The sequence below is a fragment of the Lepidochelys olivacea genome (genome assembly GCF_965140295.1).
Source record: "Lepidochelys olivacea isolate rLepOli2 genome assembly, chromosome: 2".
Taxonomy (NCBI): domain Eukaryota; kingdom Metazoa; phylum Chordata; order Testudines; family Cheloniidae; genus Lepidochelys; species Lepidochelys olivacea.
In genome coordinates this window covers 108,637,490-108,662,355 of record NC_140412.1, presented here as the reverse complement: position 1 = coordinate 108,662,355, position 24,866 = coordinate 108,637,490, and the positions used below count along the sequence as shown (strand labels likewise).

General features: G+C 39.3%; 1 protein-coding gene across 3 annotated transcripts in view; it reads left to right on the top strand.

Annotated features, from left to right (window-relative positions):
* CDKAL1 (CDKAL1 threonylcarbamoyladenosine tRNA methylthiotransferase) overlaps window positions 1-24,866 on the top strand; it is a 663,359-nt gene extending 638,493 nt beyond the window's left edge. For 2 of the 3 annotated variants that reach the window (XM_084618215.1, XM_084618213.1), the window contains exon 15: window positions 23,025-24,866. In XM_084618215.1, coding sequence (XP_084474341.1) covers window positions 23,025-23,219 — 195 coding nt within the window. In that variant the 3' untranslated portion in view covers window positions 23,220-24,866. The remainder of the gene's footprint in view (window positions 1-23,024) is intronic. The other variant, XM_084618214.1, reaches the window with a different exon arrangement.

Below are 24,866 nucleotides of genomic sequence, written 5' to 3'. Positions count from 1 at the left end.
CCTAAGTGGAGGAAAACAATATGTAGAAAGGAAAAACAGCTTAGTTTTAAAAATCGTTGAAAAGGTATAAATCTTACCAACCATAAATAGATTTTTAAGATTGTAGTCTAACATGGGTTATAATCTTGCAGAGAAGATGGGTGGGTAATTTATCCCTGTGAGGGTTTTGGTTTTTTTAACTTTCTGTTCTTCATTTTCTCTCCTTTATGGATGCAAACTGAGGTCTATTAATTTGGTCTGATTGTTCCCAGTAATTGGTAACATTTTAAATTGGACAAGCAGCCAGGCATGTAGTCCTGGAAACCAAATAATTATCTGTTCACAGGATCTATAATGGATACATAATATTATCTTTAAATTTCTGGTTGTGCACAAGCTAGTACTACAAATGTAGCATTAAAGGTTGTGGGTCACCCAACTGTGTGCTTATATTTCATTATGTTGTGAGAATTTTTTTTATAAAGCGCAACATTTGTTTGGAATATGCAGGCTTTCAAAAGTTTGTTTTATGAGAAAATATCACCTTCTCTTAATAGATTATTGGAAACTTAACTCCACATTAATGATGTTTGCTTGTGACTATGGTCGAATAGGTTGTTCAAAAAGCTGATGAGGAGTTTGATAGATCCCATTGCTATAGAGCTGAGCAAAGCTGCTCACCTGTAATGAATGAAGAGCTTCATTTCCCACTCATCTCTACTGACTCTGAACTTCTTTTCTCCATTCCCTTTTCTCTCCAAGTCTGATGTTCTTTGGCTGCGACTAGCACTCAAATCCGTTAATTTTATCAGCTTGGATAGGTTACAAACTGCTGGTTTGGACTCCAAGAAAAATATATCACTGTTACTGCATTAGACTTAAATTTGGCAAAATATCTTAACATGTCTCACTACCCAAGAATGGATGGTTTTCAGTACAACTTAAAAAAAAAAATAAAAGAGAAATTTGTTTTCTTGCTGTATAAAATGCTTATTCAGTGAGTTGCATTATATTTAATAAAAATTGGTACAGTATTCAAAAATGTTTGCATTGAGTGGTGTCGAACATATCATTCTTCTGCTCTTGTGCTATCTCCCTCTTTCTGTACTACAATCTAGTGCAGTGCAAGGCGTCCAGCTGGTTACTGCTTTTGTATGTATTCATCCGCTTTATTTAATGTGTTACTCTTGAACACCCTGCTGATTATAAATAGAGGTCATGTTCTATAGTGTTAAATCCCTATTAATTAATCTTTTTTTCTTCTTGTCTTCCAAATACTGGAACAAAGCCATCTGTGGGTATTTAGAAAAAATATGTTGCCTCAGAATGTCAAAGTGTGGGTCTACTCTGAAAAGTGACTTTGTAAAAATGGCATCATGGTGCTCTCTATATATCGATTTTCAGTGACCTATAGATTACCTGCTCTTGGGTAGGAGGAAAGGAGGATGAGGTTGGTGTGTTTTGGATTTTGCTTTTTCTTATTTGTTTTTTTTTGGAATTGGAAGTGCAGCAAAGCTCAATCTGGGCTCTGAAAGTCAAGATGGATTCTTTCTGGCTAATTTATCACCAGCAGAATAGTTTTTGCCATCAGAATTTAGCTAACAATTCTCTTGATCATGCACAAGATGGAATAGAATATGTCTCACTGCCTCAGAACTGGACAGGTCCTGCTATTGCTAATAGGACTAAAAGGTAGTAGCAGGTTCATATAGTTAAGGGGCCATTTTTATATAATCATTTTCAGAGTAGAACTGTGCTTTGAAGTACGAGGCAAGAACTTTTCTTTCTCGTGTAGTGCCCTGAGCCTACATGTTTTATTTATTCAGAACTCCTAGTGCAGTGGTCCCCAAACTTTTCAGTGTCCCGTCCCCACCTAATCCCTGTCTGCACACCTCCCCTGGGCTGGGAGCAGGGATGTGGCTTGGGGGGTGGGGACACGGACCAGGGCAAGGGGACCGAGGCTGGGGCCAGCAGCCCAGGCCACAGCTGCACCCTCCTCTGTGTCCCCCTGGGGTGGCATGCCCCACAGTTTGGGGACCTCTGTCCTAGTGGCTTCACTAGAGGAAGCCCTGCAGCCTCAGGATCTGAGATTGTAACTTTACTGAAGGAAAGTCAGTTTCAGATGAAAGTGGGTATATTTTGGTTGGTTTCCTCTTTATTTCCAGAAGGATAATGTTATTTGGCTGGATGTCAGCATGTAATCCATTCAGATTACGTAATTATTTTAATCCTATGATGCCCGTGTAGTTAATAGGAATAGAATATGAGTTTGAGGTGATGATTCAGCTGTGGATCAATTTACAGACTATGGAAGGATATGAACACACCAGTCATTTTTTCTTCCCACCTCAAGGGAAGACGTTAGGGCTAAATGTCACTTCTAATTTTGCATTTTATTTCTGTTGCCTGAGTGTATGTCTCATTTTTAGCTTTGTAGCCTACACAAATTCAGTGCCAATTGTATTTTCACATTTCATAGCTGCCTGGTGCCTGCCGGAGCACAGCACTGGGGGCCAGAGGGTGGGGCCTGTCCTTTTCTTCACACGTACAAAATCAAACATTACCTAGCAGTGTATTATCAGTTTCACAAAACACTCTTCAGCTCTCCTACTGACATGCAAGGATGATGTTTAGGTTTTTTGTCCAGTATGAATTTTAACTGGAAGACTCTTTAGATAGAATGTAAAAGGTCTTTTTTTCCTAATTTTCCACTAAATATTCCATTTTATACATTCATCGAGTGTTAATTAGCTTTTAGCATTAAAAATAAAAAGGCAACCGCCGCTAATTTTCTCACTCTGACTGCTCCTTTTGGAGGTCGGTTATTTCCAACCAGCTGTGCCAGAGAAAGGCAGTATGGGTTTGACATGTATACCTCTCCTAAGAATGGGAATTGGTTCTCGGAAAAGACAAAGATTGACCAAGGACATTCAGCAGATGTTTATATTACAGTGCTGCTCATAGTGTACATTCATATCCTCTCCTTTCTCTCTACTGGTTGGTGCTCCAAAATAAGATCTTATAACTAGTATTGCGCTTTTTAAAATACTTCTATATGTTGACTGCATATGTAATGAGAACTACAAATGTGAATCGTGTTTCCACCTTGTCCTCGTCCATCCAGGGCTTTGATCCTAGTAATGGCTTCACATGTATACTTAAGCACTGCAGCACAAAAAAAGCATATTGACCTTTTGAAAGGAAACAGAGTTTTAAAAGGGTTACATAACTTTCTCTCTTAACAGACAAAATGTCAGCAGGAGATTCAGGTGTTCTGGGTATTTTATACACACTGCTGGTCAGTTGAAGTTCTGCCCCTTAAAAAGTACTTTAAGAATTTTTCCTCTCCATTTATTATTAATTTCAAAAACCATTGAAGTGAAAGGGTTTATTACTATGGCAGCCAGTTTTGAAAGCAAGTGAAAATTGCGTTCATGAGGTTAAGAAACAGCTTAATTTAAAACTGTTGAAAGTAGGTCTAATTTCAGACAGGTCAGGAAACCATGTTAGGAGCAAATTAGGGTGTTCCTCAATTCTATTACACCCTGAAGTCATTTGATGAAATGATCAATAGACTGCTAACTGATCCTGATACTCTATTTTTATAACATTGTGGACTCTTGCTGCCTGTTTTTGAAAGGTAACAATGAGAATTATAAATGCAACACTGCATTTATACTTTTTATTTAATATGTATATTATTCTTGTAAATCCGATATAATTTTGCTAGGACAAATCTATTGAAGTAGTTCTAAGATCTAAGATTATAATTACCTTCGTTTTATAGGGATTCTTTATACTTTAGGCTTCATAATTTTTCTTGTTACAGTGATGAAACAATTTAGCTCTTACATGCTGAATGATGTTCCCATAATACTTTACTGTGTCTGTGGCCCTTTGATGGTGACTTATCCAAGTACAAACTAAAGTATAATTAGTGTGATCTGATTGTTGGATATTAGTTTTTGTTTTAACGGCATCATTAATTTTACAATGACTTTCATATCCTAATTATTTCAGATGGTGTATTAATTTACATAGCCCAAAGGGCTTCACGGTGACAATGACATTTTCAGAACAGCATCCCTTCTTTCACATTCTCTCTATCATTATATTGTATCTTCATAACTAATTCATTGAATGGTCGCCTTATCCCATAATGAGTAATCAAACGGTCACATCATTGTATCCTTGTAAGTCAAGATGGAAAAGCAGGTTAACCCAAAAGGTTAGCCCTAATTGAGAACAGTGACAGAGAATTCAGCCCTGACCAATGCAATTTCAGAAGCATAAAGTTCCTCTTCAAGTCTTTTGGTTTGGGTGGTCTGAGTCTGGGTTTTGAATTTTGTTACCAGCAGCTTTAGACAGGAAATCTTTTGTTGTGCCAGGGATGAGAAGGAGGCTGGATGAAAAGAAAGAACCTTTTCAGTAGAAGATAGAGATGGATTTCTAAACAACAGTAGTATTTGCTTTAATTTGAGTGATTAAGTACCTTATATTTCCATGTCATCAAAATGCCATCCTTTGGGTGGCTCTCTGAAAACTAGAGACTTAATTCTGTTGTCTGAGACATATACTCCTAAATGCAGTAGGAACATTCAAAAAATTAGATATGGCCTAATTGAACATATTGGTTATCTATTAATATTAGACATTTCCAAAGTAATGAAGCAAACTTACTGAACCAGGACTCACATCAAGAGGTTTTTTTACATATAGTAACCATGTATACTTGAAGTATATAATGTAATATTAGGCTTTCATGCAGCATCCTCTATCATGTATTCAAACAGATCAAACCATTGCTGTTTCAGGTGAATCAGAATTATAGAAAGACTTGTTTCCCTTCTTAAAACCAAACAATCTCTCCCTAAATCTGAGATCTCTTGAAAGTATTTCTCTCAAATTACAGAACGAGAGAGTTACTTTTAAAACTTGTGTTTTATCTCTGAGAACCTAAGGGTGTTCCTGAGGCCTGACATTTGGATTTATTTGACTTCATATTCAGTTCTCTTCTCTACTTTTGTTTCCAACACAAACTGTTCCTGTGAGGTTTTTTTCGGAGAACTGTAAAAGAAAAGAGAGATTAATGCGCAGTACACCAATCTTGATCTCTTACTCCTAACTTTTCCTCATTAATTGTCTGTAATGCATCACGTGGCAGGATTTCTTTCCCCCTGATTCACTCCTTCAGGTGCTAAAACACTGCATAGAGATGCAGAAATATTTTTGCTGACACACACTGATGCCAGGCCAGGTGGCTCCTATTAGCTCCAATCCAAGAGTATAACTGGAGTTGAAGTGACCTGTGAGCAGAAGGAACTGGAGAAGGAAAACTCTAGGAACAGTCAAGCTTCAGAGAAAACTTAGGCTGAAACTTTCTTGGTGGTGGTTGTTAACAATAAGGGGGTGTATTTGGATCATATCAAGTGTGCAGATACACTGGAGCAGGGTGGGAACTCCATCTGCTTACTGGGTCTTTTAGATAATTGTACCATGGTTGATCTTTCATCACAAAGGATCTCAAAGCACTTTATAAATGATCACAGTTAGAGCTTGCGATACCTTCTGGGATCAGTTCAAAACAGGTTCTCAGGTTTTTATGTCATAACCGATGTGTGAGTTTGTAGGCCCTGATCTTCAGAAGGGGTTGGCTCAAAATTAACATGATTTTCCTGTGTTTGAATATTGGACTTCTCTAAGATTCCATTCTATTCTAAGTCAACAGACAAGCTCCAAGTTCAGTGGGTTCATGCATCTTTGCTTTGGTTCACTGGAAATGGGACTAAGCCTCAGTTTTGATGAACAACAAAACTATGACCTTGGGAAAATATATTTTTCCATATAAAAGTAAATATAAATTGTGAGTCAAAATACAAAATCAGACAATTTCCAGTAACAGGGAATTACAGAGGGTATTATTTTATTAGGCTGTAGCCTGCCAGAGTCCGATAGACACTCGGGCTAAGAGAAAAGGATTTTGTGTGTGCGTTTTTGCTAGATCATGAGAGAGCTCAACTAAAATGCAGCTCCTCTGTCTGAGAAACCAAGTGAAAATGGCTTATATCAGACTGACCCACCCGACAACATGGTGAACAGCAGATAACAGGAGTATAAAAGGTTATATCATTTGACTTTCTTTATGAGCTCAGTGTAAACAAACTCAGCTCGGACTCTAACTCCTCCTTGAACCATCGTCTTGAACAGTTCACAGATAGAGTAAAAAAGCTTTGCTGAGTACTTTGTAGTCAAAAAATGTTCTAAGAAATCAGTGCTTTTAAGTAAACACATGTCAACCTCAAACTGAAGTAGTGAGTACTTTTGGAGTTACCCAAATGCTCTATACTGCATTACAATACAATATATATTAGTAAAAATTAGGGCTGTCAAGCAATTAAAAAAATTAATTGTGCGATTAATCGCACTGTTAAACGATAATAGAATACCATTTATTTAAATATTTTTGGGTGTTTTCTATATTTTGAAATATATTGATTTCAATTACAACACAGAATACAAAGTGTATAGTGCTCGCTTTATATTTATTTTTATTACAAGTATTTGCACTGTAAAAAACAAAAGAAATAGTATTTTACAATTCACCTAATACAAGTACTGTAGTGCAGTCTCTTAATCATGAAAGTTGAACTTACAAATGTAGAATTATATACAAAAAACCTGCATTCAGAAATAAAACAATGTAAAATTTTAGAATCTGCAAGTCCACTCAGTCCTACTTCTTGTTCAGCCAGTCGCTCAGACAGATAAGTTTGTTTACTTTTGCAGGAGATAATGCTGCCCACTTCTTGTTTACAGTGTCACCTGAAATTGACAACAGGCGTTCTCATGGCACTGTTGTAGCCGGCATTGCAAGATATTTATGTGCCAGATGTGCTAAAGTTTCATATGTCCCTTCATGCTTCAGCCACCATTCCAGAGGACATGCGTCCAGGCTGATGATGGACTGTGCTCGATAACAATCCAAAGTAGTGTGGACCGGCACACGTTCATTTTCATTATTTGAGTCAGATGCCACCAGCCAGAGGTTAATTTTCTTTCTTTCTTTTTGGTGGTTCGGGTTCTGTAGTTTCTGCATTGGAGTGTTGCTCTTTTAAGATTTCTGAAAGCATGTTCCACACCTCGTCCCTCTCAGATTTTGGAAGGCACTTTAGCTTCTTAAACCTTGGGCTGAGTGCTGTAACTATTCTCACATTGGTACCTTCTTTGTGTTTTGTCAAATCTGCGGTGAAAGTGTTTTTAAAATGAATTACATGTGCTGGGTCATCATCCGAGACTGCTATAAGATGAAATATATGGCGGAATGCGAGTAAAACAGAGCAGGGGACATTCAATTCTCCCCCAAGGAATTCAGTCACAAATTTAATTAACACATTTTTTTAACAAGCATCATCTGCATGGTAGCATGTCCTCTGGAATGGTGGCCAAAGCTTGAAGAAGCATACGGATGTTTGCATATCTGGCATGTAAATACCATGCAATGCTGGCTACAAAAGTGCCATGCAAATGTCTCTTTTCACTTTGTGGTGACATTGTAAATAAGAAGAGGGCAGCATTATCTCCTGGAAATGTAAACAAACTTGTTTGTCTGAGCGATTGGCTGAACAAGAAGTAGGACCAAGTGGACTTGTAGGTTCTGAAGTTTTATATTGTTTTGTTTTTGATTGCAGTTATGTAACAAAAAAAGTCTACATTTGTAAGTTTCACTTTCACGACAAAGAGATCGCACTACAGTACTTGTATGAGGTGAATTGAAAAATACTATTTCTCTTGTTTACCATTTTTACAGTGCAAATATTTGTAATAAAAAAGTCCATTTTGATTTCAATTAAAACAGAATACAGTATATATAGGAAAATGTAGAAAAACATCCAAAATATTTAATAAATTTCAATTGGTATTCTGTTCTTTGACAGTACGATTAAAACGGTGATGAATCGTGATTAATTTTTTTAAGTTAATCACGTGAGTTAACTGCGATTAATCAACAGCCCTGGTAAAAATAGTTGGAAGTGTAAACAAATCTAAAAGTGTCTGTACTTAAAAATGAAATTTTGTAACATGAAAAATCCATGTACTTTTTTTGTCTAATGCCTCCGATGTTCAGGTTACAGGAACAGCAATATTAATGCTATTTAGTATTTGTATTGATGTGTGTCATCCCTGCTAGTGGAGTTATGTCAGCCCACTATGTACCAGAAAACTGACTAAGTCCCTCGCTACTCTCCCAAGCATAATTAAAAACCTGAGTTTTTGCAATTACAGAGGTGAGAGCTATAAACCTCCCAGCTAAATCTTGTTATTCTGAGAGAGTATAAAGGATGTAAATAAAACAACAGTCTGTGCACATAGGTACTTCTTCCCAAAATTAATAAAGTATGTGAATTTCACCAATTACTGTATTTGTTTTATTAAGAACAAGCTGAAATTGTCACAACTTTTTCTAATGCTACTAGGTTATATGACAGCTTTAATCTATCCTGTTCCTTAGCTAACATTACTGAATGTGCACTCAGTACGTTCTTCAACTTTTTATTATTACTGAGGTCACAAGTGGCCAGTAGTAAGTCATTTTTTAATTAAATACATTAATGCAAAGGCAGAATAAAGGCCACCCAGTTCACAACTATCTTAAGATATAAAGATGCTGAGTGAGAATATAGAACAGGCTTTAAATGCTAAAAGCACTTTAAGGGCTTGTCTACATAGACATTTAGTTCTTCTTTGAGTAAGGTTCTGATGAGTGCTCCACTTCAGGCTCACACCCTTTGTGCCTTTAATTGGAGATTTTTGGTAAAGTAGAACCTGAGAGTTATGAACACCTCGGAAATGGAGGTTATTTGTAATTCTGAAATGTAACTCTGAATAAAACGTTATGGTTGTTCTTTCAAAAGTTTACAGCTGAACACTGACTTAATACAGCTTTGTAACTTTACTATGCAGAAGAAAAATGCTGCTTTCCCTTTATTTTTTAGTAGTGTAGTAGTTTTGGCCCACACATGAGCCCTGCACTTCCTTGTGCCATGCCCCAAGCCTAAATATGGTTACATGGGCAAACCACCCTCAGTTTCTTCTGCCTTGGCTTCAAGATGTGCATTAGCCTGCTTTATTAAAACTGAGACTCTCCAGCAGACCTCAGATCCGAGCCAGAAGACCCATCCCTGCACATCAATCTCTGAGTGAACACAAAAAGAAAAGGAGTACTAGTGGCACCTTAGAGACTAACCAATTTATTTATTAGTCTCTGAGGTGCCACTAGTACTCCTTTTCTTTTTGCGAATACAGGCTAACATGGCTGCTACTCTGAAACCTGAGTGAACAAAATACAGACCTCCATCAACTTTAGCACGTTCATGTGGGTCTACCTAAGGCAAATCCAGAGAAGACCCATAGAAAGTGGAGCCATTCTCTGCAGGAGACTACCTCAAAAAGACCTCAGTCCCCACAAAGCAAGACCACTGCAGAGACCTCTCGATCCACTCTGGATACAGTTGAGGCTCCAGACACTCTTGGTACCGATCCTATGTCTAGAGCTCTGGGCTCATCTGAGAAAAAGAGCAACAAGCATGCGTTGGTACCAAGACCTTTGGTACTGCAGAAGCAGGACACTGCATCAATGAAGCATTCCGTCTCTAAGAGAACAGTACCCACAGCTCCTTCAGTTCTATCTGCATCAAAATCAACCACTAAGAAGGCCTCGGTACTAGGAAGACACACTTCTCATATGGTCTTGATGCCTCTCCAGGCATCCACATCAGTACCAACTACTTTAGCAAGAAGGGACTTTTCAGAATGACTTATATCCTCAATACCAAAAATGGAATGGTGCCCTGTCCTTCAAACCTCCCCCCAGTACACAGAAGTTCAGATTCTCCCAGAACTTGCTTGTTTGGAGGAATCAAAAACTCCCATTTTAGTGGTTACCAAAAGGTTATCAGTATCAAGACAGGCACAGTTTCAGAGATGGGATATTTCCCTGGTACTGCTTGATTCTCCAACACCTTCAGAGAGTTCTAGGGCTCCCTCTCTTCCAATTCACATGTCTCAATCTAAGATTCACCTGCTCTTCAGACAAGGGATTTCCCACCTGAGACTTTTGAAAAGAGGGGAGCGTTACACCAATAATGAACCTGTGTTCCACCGAACTGGTTTGAGCACCAGTGGATGCACCCCCGATTACTTTTGGACCACCCTCCCCCCACAGTAGCTATACTGGGATCCTTTGCCTGCATATCAGCAGTAACTTTTCCATACTCCTAATCTTTCTTCTGGGGACTACCAGGAAAGATGCTCCCATACTCAAACTATCCCTCCTCCTCTACCTCAGGCACGAGAATCCTTTGAGAAGCAAAAGGCCAGGGAAGATAAAGAGGCTACTCTTGAAACAAATACTTCTTCGTCTTCCCCAGATGGATCAGTTATGCCTCCCACACCAACTATGGCAGATGACCTCAGCTATTTCCAGGAATTAATTAAACACATTGCAGATTCCCTTGGAAGATGTCAGGGAGTTGCAACATAAGTTGCTCAATATCCTCAGTGCACTCCCTCTACCTGAGTTGCCCTGCTTATTAATAAGCTCCTGTTGGATCCTGCCAAATCCATCTGGCAGACCCCTGTGATAATACCACCACCGTGTAAAAGGTCCTGGCTAAGAACCCTAAATTTTTGTTCAATACTCATCCAGCACTGAATGCCCTGTTTATGAAAGCAGTGAATGAGTGTGGCAGACAACACCATATGAAGGCCACACCATATGTTAAGAACCAAATATGCCTTGATCTGTTCGGCAGAAAAACCTATTAATCCTTGACTCTTTAATTTAGGATTGTGAACTATTGAGCTGTCGTGGCAACGTACAATCACTCAAATTATGCCAAATTTACCACCTTTATTGAGCATCGGCTGACTGATCAGTGTGACCAGTTTCAGGCTATTATTAACAAAGGTCAACTGTTAGAACATCTCTGCAGGACTCGTTAGATGCAGCTGTCACTGTCACTTGATCTGTCTCTACAGTAGTGGTCATGCAGAGGGCATCCTGGCCCCAGCTGTCTGGATTCCTAAGGGAGGTTTCCAAAACACGGTTGAGGACCTTCCGTTTGATGGCCTCAGGCTATTTGCTGAATCCTTGCCTACCCTTAAGGATCCAGAGCCACGTTGAGATCCCTGGGGATTTACACACCTATAAACAAATGGAAGTTTAGTAGATCCGAAACGGCTCAAAAATCCCACACCACTTAATTCTCAGGATTCCAGAGACCTTATTAACCATCCGGGAAGAAGTCAAGGTTCCGGAAGAAGAGACCACCTGCTTCCTCTACATCTACTACTGAGCCCTTATCATCTAAGTATCAGTTTAGATGGGCTGGCTGAGGGCATGGAACAACTCCACAAGAACAAACTGCATCTACACCATTCTATCCACCTTCCACCTTTTGGAGACCATCTCTCCCACTTTCTATCTGCTTGGGAGAGAATCACATCAAATAAATGGATGTTGGAGGTTATGAGATTGGGGTACACTATCCATTTTACCTCTCTCCCATATACCCACCCACCCCTTTTCCTGTCCCTTTTCAGGGACCCCTCTCATGAGTACCTCTTAATGCAAGAAATTGACTCCCTTGTGTCAATAGGTGCTGTAGAACCACGTCCATGTCAGCATAGAGGGCGGGGTTTTTATTCCAGCTGTTTTTTTGTCCTGAAGAACAATGGAATGGTGAAGACTGATTTAGATCTGAGACTCCGTAACTGTTTTGTGAAGTCACAAAAATTCAGGATGGTGTCTCTTGCAGCTATAATTCCATCATTAGAAGCAGAGGATTAGTTTTTGGGTCTTGACCTTCAGGATGACTGTTTTCATATTGCAATTAATTCATCTCATAAACAGTCCCTTCTTTTTTAAGTAGGTCAGGATCACTTTCAGTATTGAGTGCTCCAGTTCGGCCTTTTGCCTGCCCCAAGAGTGTTCTCAGAAGTGCTGGAGCAGCTTACCTTCGACATCTGGTGATAATCATTTTTTCATAACTCAGCGACTGTCTTCTCAACAACCAGTCTTACAATGTAGCTTTTGATGCCATAAAGATGATGAGATCTCTGTTCTGCGAGCTGTTTGCAGCTCAACATTAAAGAAATCCACTTTGAGCATGGTATGAAGAATAGAGTTAATATTAATGCTATATCAGACAGGGCTTATCTTCCCTACAACAGATTCTCAGTGTTAGCAAATCTCGCCTCAAAGATTTAAATCAGCCCACAAACATCAGTAAGTTGTCTTCATTTACTTAGACTCATGGCAACCTGCACCTTTGTGGAACTATATGCCAGGCTCTGCCTTGGATGTTTCCAAGGCTGACTCAGGACTGTTTATACACGAAACAACCACTGCCTGAGCAAGTTGGTGTCGGTCCCAGATCAGGTATGAGACACACTCAATCAGTGAAAGGACCCAGACATTTTATGTGAGGGTATTCTGTTTGTTCAGCCTCCTCCCTCTATCACTTGTAATTACAGATGCATTCCTGATAGGGTGGAGAGGGCATTTGAGGACCCACACCTCTCAGGGTAAATGGTCTGCCCAGGTGACACACCTGCACATCAGCTTTCTCGAGCTGAGGGCAGTCAGGAATGTCTGTATCCTCTTTTTGCCTATAATCAGAAGCAGGTGCATAAAGATCCTGACAGACAACATAGCTTTCACGTTCTATATCAACGAATAAGGAGGGGCCTCATCTCCTTCCCTTTGTGCTGAAGTATTAAAGCTCTGGAACTGATGAATAGCCCCTTGCATCCATATTTCAACAGCTTACCTTCCAGGGATATAAAACAGGTTAGCAGGCAAACTCAGCAGGTACTTCTCCCAGGACAGCAAATGGAAGTTGGATTATCAGATTCTCAGTCTCTCAGTTTAATCTTTGTGATTTGGGGAATTCCAAAAGTAGACCTCTTTGCCACTGTGACCAGCAGGAAATGCAAACATTTTTGCTCAAGGGGGAATTGAGTTTTCCCTTTTGAAAAGACATTTTCCTTGTTCCATGGACAAGAGGCCTTTTATATGTGTTTCCCCCAATGCCCAGATTCTGAAAGTGATAAACAAGATCAAGCACCACAAAGCCCAGGACAATATTCATAGTCCCAACGTGGTCCAGACAAATATAGTATCCTTACCTGTTTCACATAGCTGTTTGTCAGGCATTCAGCTTTCCATTCATTCCTCATTTTCTTTGCCAAGATACCATTTGAACTCTTCACTCCAACCCGAAGATTCTTTGTCTCAAACTTGGCTCCTTGATGGTTCACAGGACTAGCAACTATTCGTTCTAAGGAGCTACAACAGGATTATTGAACAATAGGAAAGAGTCCATGAGATGCACTTTCCTTCACAAGTGGAAAAGGTTAAGCCTTTGGTGTGTCCAGAGAAATGTTCACCTGCTCACTCTTCCCTCTTGTTTGTCCTTGATTACCTCCTGGAGCTAAAAAAAAACAGGATTGTCTATAAGCTCAATCAGTGTTCACTGATGGTTTTAACAGCCTTTCATTCTCAAGTCTTCATCTTACAACTGTAAGGGTTCTCAGAGGATTGGGGAACCTATTCCCCCAAGTTAAGGAACCCACTCCTATCTAGGATTTGTATTTACTATTTAGATGCCTTATGGTGTGTCCCGTCCCCACCCACCCCCCTTTTGAGTCAATGGCCACCTTTTTCCTCATAAATTTATCTCAGAAGACAATTGTTTTGGTAACTAGCACCTCTGCTCACAGGGTGGGGAAATAGGGATTCTAATGGCAGACCCTCCATTTACAGTATTTTTAAACGACAATGTCTCATTATGCTCATACCCTAAATTTTTGTTGAAGATGTCCAAGTTTCACATCAACCAAGTTATCCATCTTTGGTTTTTTCCTCAAAGCCACATAAGTCCATAGAGGAACCCATTTTACAGACTGCAGATGTTAGCCTTTTATTTGGACAGAACTAAGGCTTAGGAAATCACCCAGCTGGTTTGTGACTGTTGCAGATAGGTGTAAAGGTTCAGTGATTTCCACCCAGAGACTTTCCAGGTAGATTTCTGATTATGTTATATTGTGTATGACACTGCAGACATACAGCCTCCTCCTAGGATGTTGGCCCATTCCACAGGATCTACATCAGTGGCATTACTCAAGAGTGTTCCTATTGTAGAAATTTGTAAGGCTCTCACTCAGACTTCCATACATACCTTTCCAAGCACAATGTAGCAGTCCAGACTTGTAGTTCAGGTGCTGCCATTGGAAATGCACCGTTGTCTTCAGTCTTGGACTTGGCTCCGAAGCCCCCGTCTCCAGGTGAGGGATACTGCTAGTAGCCACTGGAAGTGGAGCACCTATAGGGACAGTACTAGAAGAAGAAGGAGAAGTTATTCACCTTCTTCAGTAACTTGAGTTCTTCGAGATGTGTCCCCCTATGAGTGCTCCACTACTTGCCCTCCTTCCCATCTGCCCAGAGTTTCCTCTAAGGACTTCATGGTAGAGAAGGAACTGAGGGTGGTTCACCCGTGCATCCCTATGTATCCTTGGCGCAGGGCACAAAGAACCATAGAGAGAATGTGTGAGCCAAAAGGGTATTACTACCAAAAAATTCCAATTAAAGGCACAAGGGGCATGAGCTCATCTGAAGTGGAGCACCCATAGAGGGACACATCTCAGACAACTCCAGTTATTGCACAAGGTTATTGCTCTCCTTTGCAGCCAGCTGGAGTCTGACTCTACCCTGCACTAACCTGTGGAACACTAAGTGTCCCTGTGGACCATGCTCACCAAGTTCCTTCATGGGCTTTGATCTGCTTCTGTTTCAAAGTGGGATAGATCAAAGTGCACCAAGGAACTGTTAGGGTGCGTAAGGAACAGTGTGGCAGGTTAATGCAGGGTAGATTCATATCCCAGCTTACTGCAAACTAAATGTTCATGTAGACAAGCCATTGGATTGTACAAGAATCAAAACATGGAGAACCTGATAAAATTGTAAACACACTTTTACAGCATCTGGGGTAAAACATGCAGATGAGCCATTTCCAGAGGTGCACCTCGGTCCCTCCTGTTCTGTCCCTGTGACGCACAATACTTTAGTCTCCTGAGGACTTTAATACTTTGGTCTAATTCCAGTTGTTGGGTTTTGGATGGCGTTGGTGGCCTATGATATACAGGAGGACAGACTAGATGATCTGGTGATCCCTTCTGGCCTTAAACCCTGTCATTCCATATTTCATACCAGACCTGGCAGAGTTCCCCACCCCGTACGGTACAATGCTCTTTCTGCTTCCTTTTCCAAATGAAGTATATTCATTTGTACTTAATCTTCTCTTAACGACACATTCACAATACTCACGGTAAATAGATACTACTGAAGCATAAATGCTAAATCAAAACATAGCACAATACAGGAAAACTGGGTACCTGTGTATGACACCTACTGTATAGATTATTGGTCACCAGGAAAGGAGCTTTGTCTAGTGGTTAAACCGCAGGACTAGGAATTAGGTAATCTGGGTCTTCTTCCTGGTTCTGACACTGACTTGCTGTGTGATCATGGGCAAGTCACTTAACCTTTCTGTGCATTGATTTACTTAGATTTAAGATAACAAGGGTGTTGTGAGACTTAATTTATTCCTGTTTGTAAAATGCTTTGAAATCCTCAAATATAAATTGCCAGATAGGTGCAAAGTAGTAGTAGTATCATGTAGCAAGATCATTTTACAAAAAGGATCTTTATGAATGTATATCTATCAAACTGATAATTCTTTCAAAGTCTGTAATCTGTTCCTTGGAAAGGTGGTAAAAGTGATGCCTTGATTGTCAGGAATTCTTTAACCTTCTGAACCAGTCAACAAGACATTTACCTCATGTTTCTCACAGGAAGGGGCACTGAGGATGCTGTAACACAATCAGAGGTTCTGTCATAGGACGACAGGGGGGAAGGGCCAGATGTATAATTCTCAATAGCCTAAAAGGAACAGATTATACCACTTCTTCTCAGAAAGTGCCTTGTGGAGTGAAAAGAGAAGTGGCTACTGTGATGCCTTTTTAATTTAAATGAAATAACACAAAGGGATATTTAATCCAAACATAGCAATTTCTGAAAGATTAAATCAGCCAAGGTCACGAGGTTGTAATATTCCTTTTCCCTAAAAACACCTCATATGTTTATCATTTTCAGTATCTCTCCTGTGTTTTTCTCTTACTTTCTTCTTTTCTACTCCTGATGAGAAGCTTCAGTATTAACTAATTTCAGTAATATTTCTTCAAAGGGTTTCAAAAAGGTGGGAGAAATGAGTTGAATGAGTAAGCCCCAGAATCCCTGCTAAATTGTAAAACAACAGAAGAGACTCGCATTGATCCAGCTTCTCTGATTTTACAAGGAATTATGTTGCCTAGAACCAGTGAGATTATATGTGTTTGACAGGAACTGATTATGTTTGCACATGAACATTTTTTAAAAGGTCTAATGTGGCCAACCAACAGAGTGGAAGAATTACCTGTGTCAGTCTTAGCAACATATTGATACTAAAAAGCATTTTTGATGAGCTTATTAAGTCTAATCACTGACTGCTACATAATGATAGACTGTGCCACTGTGAGCAGATTCTTCTGCAGTACAGGAGGCTGGGAGGAATGGGACATAGCTTTTTCACAATGGCAGTTTGTTTGTTGGGAGCACTGGTTTCTGTGGCAACCAATATCATCACACTGTTTTCTTACGCTTCTCCCGATTGTGCTTTATCCATCTCTAGTTTATAGTCTTACACTTAGATAGTAAACTCTATAGTGCAGGAACCATATCTTTGGGTGTGTCTGAACATCACCCTGGAGGGGCAAATTCCAGCATAAGGAGATTTACCCATGCTAGCTGTGATTGAGCCAGTCCACTAAAAATAGTGTAGCCATGGTGCTGTGAGTGGGGTTAGCTGCCCTAAGCAAATACCCATCCAAGACGCTACGTACATACTTGGGGCAGGTAGTCCCTCCTGCTACTCTTGCCACTATGGCTACACTCTATTTTTAACAGTAGCTTGATCAGAATTGTGACAGGTATGTCTCCTCAAGCTGGAATTTATACCTCCATCTAGAAGTGAAGACAGACCCTTTGTTACATTTGTAAAGTGAAACTGCAGCCTCTAGGCACTCTCATACTACAAAGAAGAGTAGGATATCAGAAAGGTAGCTTTAGTATTTTAGATTTTGCAGTTTCAGTGTCTATATTCACAGGAAGTTCAGGATTGAGATGAAAAGATTTAAGGTCTGTCCTACCTTGTGAACTCTGGTATGTGTAAAGAAAAAATAAAAATCTAAGAATTTAAAATCCTAACTATATGTACTATAAAAGAATATCTGAGTGAAAAAGTGAATATGGGGGATCACATAAAGGTCAGCACAGGAATAAAAGTGCCAGAGTTAAGGCTGCCTGGGCAAACTCATTTCAGCCCCCTTGTGTGTGTACATTATCAAAACAGAAAAATTGAACAGCTCCTCATTAATTGAGCACCATACGTTCTGTGCACTGAATGAGTTAGAGTTCATGTGGAAAAAAATTATGTGATCATATAATTAAAAACTGTATCATATCATGCATACATACATACAAGGAGTCCAAAATTAATTCTGGCATTTCCTAACTAGCAAAGCTCCCCACCAACATATTCCACATCCCAGTCCCATTCTGCTTACCTTGCCAGTCCCAGTGTTCACCGCTCTGGCTTCTCATTCCAGTCCCAGTCTCTCTGCCCAGTCTTACTCCTCCAGACTCCCCATTCCAGTCTCCTTGTCCAGCCAATCCCAATTCCTCCCCTTACGGCTCCTTATCGAACATGTATTTCTGACCCACTCCCCTCCCCCCCATCCACATTCCTGTTTCCACCAGCTGCTAGTCCCAATCTACCTACTGGGCTCCTTATTCAGTTTCCCACTCTCTTTACCCAGCATGTCCCAGTTCTCTCTTAGCTCCTTATCAGATCTTTTCATTTATTCATAAAAATTCAGCCTGAGGCAGACACACAGCATGGACAATTTCAGAGAGGAGTAGGTTGATGGGAGTTGAGGGCTTAGGAGTGTGGCAGCTATATTGAAAGAAAGAAAAGGCCAGATCTTGGAAATGTTATGGAAGAAGAAGCATCAAGATGTGGCTGCAGTCTTGACGTGTGGGGCTAGGGCAGGGCAGAACAAAAATTGATCTTCATAATGGACAATGAATCTCAGAGAAACTGTTAGATCTGAGAGAAACTGACACACTGTAGCTTAAAATCAGTCTATGCATGACCCCTCATTATCAAATAAACATTTTGTTTGTGTTTGTCCACAGGCAAGCTTCTAGTGGTAGTCATGACCTGAGTTGACCGGGTCAGATTCAGTGATTTGGATGTTATCTATGGATAATAAGACAGGTTTACAGATTGCAGTCTATTTGTACGATGCTTTCATTAATTTATTTTCCTTCTGGAATTGAGTAAGAATCAAAGCATATTACCAAAACGTGGTGAGGCTCCCTCTGTTCCTTCTACTGAGAACAAATATATATTAATTATATATTTTACCCTGTGTCCAATTCTCTCCCCCTGCCCTTCCTACGTACGTAATGAAAAGAATAAACAAAGTGAAATTCCTCTTTCAAAAGGGCCTTGCTGTTTTGGTTATTTTTCAAGACTTCCCATTTCTTGTAATGAATAGGCAAACTTTTACCTAGCTTTGAATGGGCATCTGGAATCAGTCAGTTCTTAGGTTAGAGGATGGTGAGATTTTACAGATGGAAACATATGGCACATCAGCTGCCCCAAACACACTTAAGTTAGGGAACTGAAAAGTTGCAACAGAAACTACTTTTTTTGCATTCATTTTTTTTCTGTTTCCAACTAGATAGTACTGCATGTTACTTGAGATGCACAATGGCAAGGATGCCACATGTTGTTAGCATTGTGAGGATTATGTAATGACATTTGGAAAAAGATAATTTATTTATATGCAGATTATTTTCAACTCTTAAGATCATAACCTGGCCTTAGGGAAAAAGCCTATAGAATTTGGTAGAGATTAAACATGTGGGGCTCTATAAAAATGTGTAATGGGGTTGTATAGAAATTACTTCTATAAATCTATAGAATCAAGTAAGAAATGTTACCCTTTTTATCATTTTTATAACTATCCAGTAGAATTTGATAGCAGGGCTATGATTTTCTAATATATTCTGTAGGACCTTTTTGTAATTGTTTGCTTTGAAAATAATGAAAATGCTTCCAAAATATAAGCGCCACAAACAAGTGTTTGTGGTTCAAATAGCATATGATGCATAATGCATATTTTAACATTTTTTCTTTTAATTTTTCACATATGCTTGTTGTGCTTGATTATATAAGATCTCTATTTTTTGACAAAGTAGTACAAGTGTGTATTAGTACAGCAGCGGTTCTCAAACTGTGGGTTGGGTCCCCAAAGTGAGTCGCGAACTCCTGGCATTAGACTTGATGGGAGTCAGGGCTGAAGCCAAAGTCTGAGCCCCACTTCCCAGGGGTGAAGCCCTCAAGCTTAGGTGCCCCCCAGGGAAGCGGGACTTGGGCTTTGGCCCCCTTGCCTGGGGTCCTGGGCTCAGGCTTCGGTCCCCCTTCCCGGGGTCGTGTAGTAATTTTGGTTGTCAGAAGAGGGTCGCGGTGCAATAAAGTTTGAGAAACCCTATAGTACTGCATGGTTGGAATAAAAAAATCAGCAGTCTAATTTATCTTGAGATATATTCAGTCAAATAATTTTTTACTGTAGTTAGCTAACACTTCAAGTTCTAACAATACCCTGAACCATAAAAGAAATTTGCATATAAGAAATGTTTGGAATCCGTTAAAACCTCAGCTCACAGCTGAAGAGTAGCTATCAGGTCTTTGTTGACAAACATGAAGTGAGATCTTACCCCCCCCCGCCCCCCAAAAAAAAGCTAGGCTGTGACTGACAGATGCCAAACCTTCGGTTTTGATGTATGTATTTCAGTCAGGGACTAGAGCATCAGAAAGACAGCAATCAATGTGGCTGTACAAGAGCATGCAAAATATATTACTCCTGGCAGTTGTCAGGGCAGAATTATTCAGAAAATAATCTGAAATGCATTTGATCATATGCTAGATGGTTTAATAATTTATATTATACCTTATTAGCAAAGTCTTGTGTTTACTTTGCTGTTGCCAAAATAAGATGAAAGACTTAATTCAGTGGAAATACAAGATGCTGGACTCACAGTGGCTGTTTTTGCATTTGTGTTTGATCATTTCTTCCCACTTTTTTCCCCTTCTCTCTCTCATTAGTGGGAGCAATATTTCTATTAATTATGAGCTTACCAACAGTTTTAATTCTGAACTGCTTGTGTCTGGAAAATAATATCAAGACTCAGTTATGGCACACAACTTTTTATACATATGCTACGTGATTATAAAAGCATAATAAAGTTGCCTGTGTATTTGATCCAAATGTTTTTCAGATGAAAAACAGGCTCTTGTCTAGCTTTATTCCTATTGAGTTTCACTTGATTGCATTATACAGTACTTTTTTGCAATTCCTGCAGTTTATGAAAATCCATTCAAACTAGATTTAAGGAAATGTTATACTTCCACTGGATGCAGATTATGTACGGTGAAAGTTAGACCAACTCAGAATCTTACATATGTGCCTTGAAGATTTTCTTGGAAGTAAATCCATGTTTGATCAAGATTCTCACAAACAAGACACTATGGTATATCCCACCATATAAACTTAGTGCAATGCAGGATTGTAAGTGAGCTCAGTAATCAGACTTATTGGAATCGTTCTGTCAAATACAAGTGAGATTCTTATCCCCTTCCAATCCATCCATGCGAGATAAAAGGGCCAGAGTGGCAGGCCTAAAAGGACCCTAATAACCTGGGTTTTGATTGGGGGAGATTTCCCCTCGCAAGTCGTGGTGTTGGGAGTGTGTGGGGGTTGGGGCTGGGAATAGGAGGGATGTGTCTGCGGCCGGCCATCATACACAGCAATGCAGATCATAAATTGTTTTGATTGTTTTCACAATCTACCTAACCGACAGTATGAAAAACACCTAATATTTTATGTGGCCATGAAAAGAAATGATTTGCCTCAGATGAGTAGAATTTTGAACACATGCAGTCTGAGGCGAAGAGAGGTTTTCCTCCAACTTTGACCAATCTTAAAAACGAGTATATTACTGGGTAGCTTGTTTCAGATAAATAAAAACCTTAATAATAGGTTTTCTGTGGTTTCCAGTTTATTTTGCATGTAAAGGTTAAGTAGCTTTGACTCTTGAAATAAAATAGCTGTAGCCAATTATTAGTTTTTTAGATTCCTTAGGAATAGATTTTAATTATTCTACCTATCAGTACAGAGCAATATCCGTCAACACATAAAATATTTTGTGGTGAAAAGTGAACACATTCTTCACAATGTAGTGATGCAGTCCTGGAATCCTTTAGTTTTCATGCTTTAACTGGAAAGCACTATGTCCCAATATACTTGTCGACTTATTTCTGCTTCCTTCCTGACAATCTTTTACCTACTGTACATGTAGCAAGTCATCTTCGTTTCACAGGTTACATGGTCAGTAATCCTCCAACTAGCATTGCGTGCACTCTGAATTAACAACACCTCAGATGTTAAAGCACTTACCTGAGGCTGTCATTTTGCCCCTTTGATATTTGTTTATCTAAGCAGTTATAATAATTTTCATTCCACAAATACTATAACAGTATTTAATCCTGGAGTGGATAAAGGAAGCAGGCTGCAAGTCAACTATTTAGGTTGTGCTGTCCCACTTAGATGTGGGCAGGCACCTTCAGTTGGTAATATTTGTTGTATTGAGTCAGGAGCTACATTAGCCATGGACAAACATGCACACAACCTTGTTACAGCTGCTTAGGAATGTACTGTATGATTGTTCAGACAGGCACTTGGTAGTACAAGTGGAAAGCAAAGGTAATGATGCCCAGGTAGAAAAAGTGAGGGGCAAAAGGTGACTCTCCAAAAATATTTTAAAATGGGAGATTTCAGGAAGTTAAAATCCAAGTGGTTCATTCCAATTTATTAAAGAAATTCTTGAAAGAAAGAAAATGAGTCTAGGAAAAAATGTAACATAAACCAAGCATAAGCCAAAATAAACAGAATGAAAAAATTAAATGTTATGACAACATATTAGTAAACCTTTTTTGTTTTATACTGTTTTCCATCATTTACACCTTCTTGCTGATGTATTCTGATGGCATTTAAACAGACACTGATTTTTAACCATAAAACTCTGTTGAACTAGATATGTGTTGCAGTAGGAACACTTCCGTTAGCTTTACGTCTGAATGGTAAAATTAAGTCTGAAATGGCGACTCAGCGTGCCTAACCATGCTACAGTATAGATCCTGCCGCTAGTGAGAACTGTTGGTGCTTTTAATCACGTTGACAGTGGTAATAGCAGCCCTAGCAGGGGACCTTGAGACTCAATATGAACAAGAAGGTGAGTGTTTTAGCACAGCTGCCTCGTGAGGGTCAGGGGGAAAGTGCTGGGGGAGGACTTCAGAACATCACTGAGATAGCACACCAGGGATAGACACAATGATTGACATTTGCAGGGCCCTGCTGTGGAAAAAATGGCAATGTTGTTGTTTCCCTGTATTGCTAGCTATACAGTCCCATTTGAAGGAACCAAAGAGTGGGAGGGTAGCAAAACAAAAAAAGACACCCTCCCAAACAACTTCTCTTTGACATTGTTGCCAAGCAATTTGTCTGTGCTGTTAACAGTTTTATTGATTTGGAAATTAATTTCACTGAAGAGACTGACTCGGTATGGCATCAGCACAAGTTCTTCACCATATCTGAGAAATGAACGAGATAAACAAGAAGAATTCAAGATGCAGTACAGACTGAAGTATTGTTTGACTTTAAAAGGGACATTATTACTAAGGGGAGATTTCCTTTGTACTTGATATACATCATCAAATGTAATTAGCATGCAAGCTTAATCTAATTCCTGCATTTCTCCACAGGAGTTCAGATATGTGCTGGAAAATGGCTTGAATTTGAAAGCATGCCCTTCTGCTGGAATCCGAGAAAAAGCATCATTGAGTTCCAGGAAGGTGATGCAACTTCCTTGGCAGCAAGAAGGAGGTGGACTGAAGATGCTGTCTGTCAGCCTGGCTTTACTGGCAATTCTTGTTACTTTTTATTATGGAGGTGTTTAAATAGAACACTGAACTGAATGAAGCTTTTGTGAACAAAAATAAAGTGCTGATTAAAATCTTCAGAGGAAATCTATTTAAAAAACAGATGTAAACTGAGCAATAATTTGTACTCACCCTAAGCCTTTCCTTTCATCCACAGTTTAAGTGAGATGCATCCTGCCCCTTTTTGCATGCTGTGGTTATTTTATCAAGAGCAGGAAAATGGGTTGTCACATCAGACTTTTTCTCTTGTAGATTTTTTTTTCTTTTTAAAGAAAAAGCAGGTGTTTGCTTATTTGTCTTTTACGTAGCTTCAGGTAAATGCATATGTAGGAAACCCATTAAATTGTTAAGGAATGTTTTCTCTGAAGAAGTATTGATCTTGGGATGCTGAGCATTTGAAGCTGCCTTAAACCTTTTTCTTGATGCTTGTCTTTGTATATTAAAATCAAATATTCAGTAGTAGAACTGTTCGACCATTGCAGTTTGTCATCTGTCACCGCTGGTGTGTCAGCCATGTCTGAAGTAATTTTTGGCCTACAACAAAGAAACATCAGTAGCTCAGCCTCCTAACTAGGAACATTAAAGAACATACTCACTTTGTTCTAAATATATGAAAAAAGAACTGTTACACAGAAATAATTTGAACACTTTTGTTTGTTATTGTTGAGTGGGAAATTCATGAATTTCTGTAAAAGGCAAATTTAGTGGGATCAGCATAGGCCTGACCCAACGCCCATTTAAATCAATGTGAATCTTCCCGTTCTCTTCAGTGGGCATTAGATCAGGCCTTATATAAGTAATGTGAGAATACTTTGTTATTGGGGAAATAACATTTCACATACACCACAAATTGTTGTTTGTTCTTTTTAACTCTATTCTTTTCAAGGAGGTAGCATTATCTAGTGGATAGAGCACTGGATGTTTTCAGGAAGTCTCCGCTCCATTCCCAGCTCTGCCAGTGAACCTGCTGCATGACCTAGTTCAAGTCAGTTCCCTTCTCTGTGGCCTCACCCAAGCTGTCTATCTTGTTTAAGCTCCTTGGGTCAGGGACAGTCTCTGATTATGTATTTGTACAGTGCCTAGCACACGGGCCTCAGTCCTGGTTGAGTTCCTAGATACTAATGTAGTACAAATAAATAATAACTTGAGTAAAAATGTTGTGTACCTTTCAAAGAAACATAATTAAAGCGAGGATTCATAATAGTTACAGATAATTAAACAGGAAGATCCATCATTAGTCTTTCAGTAAGAAACATGCTTATCTTCAGAAAATATGAATTTGTAATGACTACAAACAAGATCCAAGATTGCCAATTTCAAGGGCTTTAAAATTGTGAGAGGTTTTTTTATAAGTTGGATTGTTATTTGTTTTGCAGACTTGAGCCTCTTGAAATTTTGAGCAGATTTTGAGATTTTGTTTCAGTGAAACGAGCTCTGTTCACCTTTTGAGGCTTTTCTCCACAACTATGAGGGCTAGAAACTTACTTTAAAAAAATGAAAGCTGAAATTCTCACTGAAACACTTGATTCCAGGAGCTGAGGCATGCAGAAAAACACCAGATATTATGAGAATCACAATAAAATTGCAAGAGTATTGCTATCATCAATAAATCAGGAAAAATGTCATCTTGTAGAAATAAGATATACAAATAAATTCTACCCTCTA